This window comes from Patagioenas fasciata, chromosome 2 (genome assembly GCF_037038585.1).
Source record: "Patagioenas fasciata isolate bPatFas1 chromosome 2, bPatFas1.hap1, whole genome shotgun sequence".
Classification (NCBI taxonomy): domain Eukaryota; kingdom Metazoa; phylum Chordata; class Aves; order Columbiformes; family Columbidae; genus Patagioenas; species Patagioenas fasciata.
The window spans coordinates 117,901,792-117,907,791 of record NC_092521.1 but is presented as its reverse complement, the minus strand read 5'-3'; the positions used below and the strand labels follow the sequence as shown (position 1 = coordinate 117,907,791).

Sequence of the window (6,000 nt, the reverse complement as noted above, 5' to 3'; positions counted from 1 at the left end):
TAGCACTTGTCTTTTTAAATACAAGCCAAACTAAATTACTTGCCAAGTCTACTTGGCATGTATGGTGCTACAACGAAAGTGTCTGCATTCATGAGCGGGCTTGCTGCTGCGCCTGGCGTCCTGCCACCTGGGGAACAGCTGCGGGGATGCGTGAAGTCCCATCACATCACCAACACCCGTGCCGGGCGAGTGGGCAAGAGGGGGAAACGGGGACTCCTCGGTGTCCGGGGCCAGGCACGACGTCTTCGCTGGCAGCTGACAGGAGAGGGGCCCGGGGATAAACGAGAAGGGGTCGCGGCGCCGGCGGGAAGTGAGCGTACCCGAGGGCGGCCGACCGCCTGCGGCGGTGGCGGCGGGGAGGTGCCGGACTGCCCCGAGAGGGCGGACCGGGGCGGGTTGTGGAGGTGTGACTGCTGGTGTGACCGTTCCCCGGCACCGCCCTACCCGCCGGGTCTCCTCCTTTCCTCCCAGCCGGGAGGCGGCGCGGAGAGACCGGGTGTGCGGTGGGGTGCGGTGCGGGCAGCCCCCGTCCCCAGCCAAGCCTCCGCGCCATGCCGGCCGCCGCGCCGCCCCCGCTGCACCCCGCGGCGGGGTCCTGCTGCCCCTACGGCCACTGCGCGGGTGAGTGCCCCCTTCTCTCCATCCCCAGCCTCGGGGGCAGCCCCCGCGCCCCGTCACCGGCCCCTCTGCCCGGCAGGTGGCCGGCTGGGGGATCCTTTTGGGAAGAGGGGGGTGAACCGGCGGCGCCGCACCCCGGCTGCGGGGGGTGCGAGGCGGATCCGGCGGCGGCGAAACTTCCTCCCCGAGACCTTGCGTGTCTGTGAGGTTGTGGTGACCGCCGTGGCGTCAGGGAGCGGGGGGAGCTCTCGGTGATGTTTGGGCTTGATATAGGAGCTTGAGAAGGACGGAGGAAGGGGCAATTCCTGCTTGGCGGTGGGACTGAGGAGGGAGGGGGTCTTCAGGAGGGAAGGCAGGATTCCCGAAGCTGCGAAGTTGGGGTGATCGTTCCACCGTGATTGAAAAATCAATTACTTGTATTTTTTATTAAAGCCCCCCCCCTTCCCCGCCCCGGCCACACTTTGTATCGTAGTGAAAACTGACGAAGCGGCTTCGTGTCCCAGCTTTTGGGAAGCAGAGCAAGAGGTTACAGCAACACGGAGATCAAGTCTCTGCTGCTTCCCACGGGGTTCTGGGTGGGGGTCAGGCGGTCGGTACCCCCTTTCCCAGGCTGAGAGACCCCCCTCAGCAGCCGTGCCGAGGTACAAGAACAAGCTACGGAGTCTGAATGTGGAGTCAGTGTTTACTGTTCTGAAAGGCAGGCACGGTGTCACCGGTACTGCAATAAAAACTGAAGATTGGAAGTAACTTGCACTCTTAATAGTCGGTGTGAGTATAGTTCATTTGGGATGAATGGTCATGGGCTGCTCAGAGAGCACCGAGGCTCTGCAAAAATAAAGTAAATAGCACGTGATACAAAGATTTTAAGCTGTTGCACAACCGTGTGTTAAAACATACCTGCGGGTTGTGAATTTTCCCTCAGCTGGGAAATTACTACAGCTGGAGCTACATGGGTTAATAGGCACAGGCTTAAAGGGTGAGGAGGGAAGGTGTGCTGTGATTCGATAGCCAGTCTTCTCTAGGTAAAAATGCTGGTTGTGTCCTTGTGTAGTTATATTGGTTATGTTTGCTCCTATTTAATAACATAACAGATATTTATAGGAAAGCTATTCCATAACTTTTCACTGCACAGTGTTATTTTTTCCCCTCCTTAGGGGACATTCAGTACACAGCATCAGCAGGACTGGATGAGCTGCTGGTTTGAGCTAAAGGAACAGTTTTCAGGTTGTGAAACACTGTGTTTGGAAACAACCCCATAAATGTGAAACTTTTGTTACACTGTGTACTGAAAGGTTTGCTTTTTTAAAAACAAACAAACTCAACAGTATGAAATAACTCTGGCTTCTTCCTCTGAGCATTTAGACTGCAACATTCATTGTGTGAAAGGATGGTCTAAGAGTATCACCAATACTGATAGTTCATCATGCATGCTTTTGCTACTAGCTTTGTATAGAAATGAAAATATATGTATATGCATGTTTGCATGCAAGTTTGTCTTCCCACTTCCTTGACTCCTTTTTCTTTAGCCTCCCTTTTTCTTCTTGCAATTCTTGTGGTTTTTATATGGTCTAAATGCAGGTTTTACTCTCTGAAATGTTGAGAACAGCAGAGTGCTGAAACAGTTGGCAAGTGAACCCAAGCTTACAAAACATATTACAGCTACTTTACGTAGTAGAAGTGCAGTTATTATAGCAACTCTGTCAGGCTCTTCTCAAGAGGTGGCTGCATTTTATATCCCAGGAAGCCATCCTGCCTCCAAAAAAAATACTGGTCCTGTGGAGTTAGTCTCTTTCTTGTAGTGTAATGGGTGTAGATCTCCTGACATGGCATGACTCTTAGTACGAAATTTTGTAGGATGTTAGGACACAACAGCTGAGAGCTAGCTTCTTATAAATCTCCGTCTGTGGTTCATTAGCCTGAATTGGTTAATTGGACTTAAACTGTCAGCAAAGATAAGGTAACTTGGTTTTAATGCAAGATATTGGCAACTGTTCAAGCCTTTGCATTTAAGCTGTGCTAAAGTTACTTTGTCTTTATTTATTTATTTTTTTAAAAACACTCAATTACCTTGAGCAAGTTAACCTGGGTTTTGAATGTATCTTTGTCTGGTAGTGTCACTATATGCTTTATATCCATGTGCACTGCTGCTTTTTCTAGTCATGATCTGCAGAACTTCACAATTTTTGCATCTGCTGGGCTTTGAGCATGTGGTGGCTACGGGAAGTTGTGTGGGATTCATTTCCCCATTTCTAAGATTACTTAGCTTAGTTTGTTTTCTGCAGAAACAGCTATAGGTTTGCAGAAATCGGAAGCTGGTGGTCCTTCCTTTTCCAACAGCTCTAGCATGAATTGAGTTGGTTTTTGTCTCTGCTTTTCCTCTGTTCCTTTGACTTGATGATTCCTAAACATTTAACAACATTTGACATCAGTGTTATATAGATTTTCTTATAAATATGATTAGCATCAGAACATTATGGTCTGATCCAGATCTTACTGAAGGTAATGTGAATCTCTTAATTAACTTCAGTGCAACTTGGATCAGAGCTGCAAATGTAGTTGAAAGGGCTGAATGTGACACTTCTTAACAGTATACTATTTTTCAGGTTTTTCTTATTTTCAGGGCATGGGGTCTGTCCTTTTGGAGTGTTCACCAGGAAACAATGAAAAAAAGGAGTGAGAGCTGCTGCCTTGATTGGTTATAATGTAAATTTGGGGGTTTGGTAATGCAAATTGTTCATCTTATCTAGCAGTAATTTGCCTTCATTGCAGATGAAAGTCTGCACATTTACTATCTTCTCTCTGTTGCTAGTATAGTTTACTCAGTCTAATTATTGTAAGAATGCGAAACAATTATTTATGTCATTTATTCTTAGAAGAAGCTCTCATTAATCATTTTGAAAACACCATCTCCCACTCAATCAGTATTGCTAGCCTGCGCACATACTCCAATTTTTCAGTTTTCTTGTCACCCCAAATAATGTAGTTAATGGAAATGCTGAGAAATGTCTGGTGCTGTGAAAATCCTGATCTTTCTGCTTGTCATCATGCTTTTAAGTCTGATTAGCATGGGCTTAGAGTTCTCCCTGAGAAAACAGTTTTCTTTTATAAGTTCTGTGAAACAATTTATTTTGCAATGTAGACTTTAATATATGAGTCTGTTCTGAAAACATGGTTCTATAATAATGGGGCTGGAAATTCTACATTTATGTGCGAGCTAAACTCTTAGATGTGCTAAATTTCCAAAGAAAACTTTTGGGTAATTGCCGCTTTTGCAAACCAGATGGAGAATCAGACTCTGGCTGGATATTTCCTTTAGTTATGCAACAAGGTTATTGGTAATAAAGGATGTGGAAGCCTAATTAAACCCTCAGTGACACCTCTGCAAGCTCTCTTATTTTCACTGGGTTTGCTCAGTTGCAACTGATTAGTCATCAACTTGAGATTTAGGAAGCAATGCAAATAACATCTCCCCCAAGAAGAAACAGAATCCTGCTCCTTTGACTGAGGCAATGTTGGCTAACAGGATTAAAAGCAGTGAAAGCTTACTTGGTATTGAAACATGAATAATTAATTTGAAATATATGGTAGTTCAGGAGTCAAGAGCATCAACATGAAAGTGAAACTCCCTGTACACAGAGCCTTGAGAAGCACATGGAGGGCTTTGCCAGATGGATCCTGGCAAATATTGAAGTTGTGTAAGATGTTTTTATTTCCCTCTGTCAGTTCTGTCCCACTCCTGAAAGATTCTTGATGGAAGGTCCCGGACTGCAGAGCTCACTTCTCTGGTTACTGGGGCAGACCCTAAAGCTGTCAAACTGCAGAAAGCAGCCATGGCTGTTCCCAATAAAATACATAGCCTGTCATCTTTGAAAGAAATGAACTAAATGAGCAGTTTCATAATATTCTTTTTTTGGTTTTATGCAGGGTAGCAACTTAAACTGAGCCTCACACCTCCAAAGGCACTGATTCATTTCACGTGCAGTCTTACGTATCACTTAGTCTTTACAAATTATGCATCTGTATACTTCTTTAAAGGGCTTGCTTTATGCTCGCTTTTGATTTGCTACCCTTAAAATGTCAGAAAGAAGATAATGAAAGTGGGGTTCTGCTCAAAAAAAAGAGAGTAAAAATGATGGCACTCGTGACTCATTATCAGACTACTTGAAATTTTTACCTTCATCTGCTGCTCTGGGCGTGATTCAGCTCAGTTTAACAGTAACACATGGTAATAGCCATCTGTGTTTGCTGTAAATATTTTATTTTTTTAATTACAAATGGCTTGATTTAGAAAAATCGTAAACTGTGCAGTGGGGTGGCTGTGGGCCTGCAGGGGAAGAAGGTGAGCACCTTGGAAGGTGACTTTTGCCCAGCCACTGTTGCTGGGTGGGAAAAGGAGCATAACACTGAGAGAGCAAAGTAGGCTGCCCTGCAGCAGGCTGGGCCCTGCTGCTCCATCCTGGGGGGAGCTGGACAGGAGAGGGCTGGGACAGGCTGCAAAGGGGCTCTGAACATTTAGCCAAGAAGGGGGGTTGGAAGAAGAGGCAAGGAAAACCCCGAGTTTATCTTCTTTGAGGAGAAAGAAGGAAAGGTCCTGCTAAATGTCATTTATCACTTGTGGTTCTCATACAGTAAATATGATCACATGTTGCTGTGTGCTGAGCCTCCTACATGCATTTCACTGTAGGATGGTACCCACGGTGGGGCTGGAGTGACACAGGCACTATGAGGAGAGACTGAGAGAGTGGAGTTTGTTCAGCCTGGAGAAGAGAAGGCTGAGAGGGAATCTTATCAGTGCTTCCAAATATCTCAAGGGTGGATGGCGAGAGGATGGGACCAGGCTCTTTTCAGTGGTGCCCAATGATAGGATGAAGGGCAATGGGAACAGACTGAAGCACAGGAGATTCCATCTGAATATGAGGAGAAACTTCTTTACTTTGAGGGTGCCAGCGCACTGGAACAGGCTGCCCAGAGAGGTTGTGGAGTCTCCTCTGAAAACATTCAAAACCCTCCTGGACACATTCCTGCACAATCTGCTGGGTGAACCTGCTTTAGCAGATGGGTTGGACTAGATGATCTCCAGAGGTCCCTTCCAACCCCAACCATTCTGTGATTCTGTGATCCATCTCGGAACTCATGTAGCCATAGCGATGGATCCAATTCCCTCAGCTGAAGTCCAGCCATCTGTGAGGTTTTCACCCAGGGTGAACCTCCAGACAGTCCTTCCCATCTTAGGAACTCCTTTGCTACAAAATCTGCCTGCTTTTTAGCTGCTCTGGTACCCTTTGCTCTTGAGGATCTCCCATAAACTCAGAGGTCTATGTCCTGAAACCGGCAGTGAAAAGGGAGTGAGAGAAATGGGCAGGGAGAAGGGAGCAGAGTCCC

At 46.5% G+C, this 6,000-nt stretch overlaps 1 protein-coding gene across 1 annotated transcript in view; it reads left to right on the top strand.

Moving 5' to 3' along the window:
* The first annotated feature begins 229 nt into the window (after window positions 1-229).
* Window positions 230-6,000, top strand: part of DCLK3 (doublecortin like kinase 3) — a 28,884-nt gene continuing 23,113 nt past the window's right edge. The window contains exon 1 of the mRNA XM_065832981.2: window positions 230-621. Within this exon, the coding sequence (XP_065689053.1) occupies window positions 552-621 (70 nt within the window). The 5' untranslated portion in view covers window positions 230-551. The remainder of the gene's footprint in view (window positions 622-6,000) is intronic.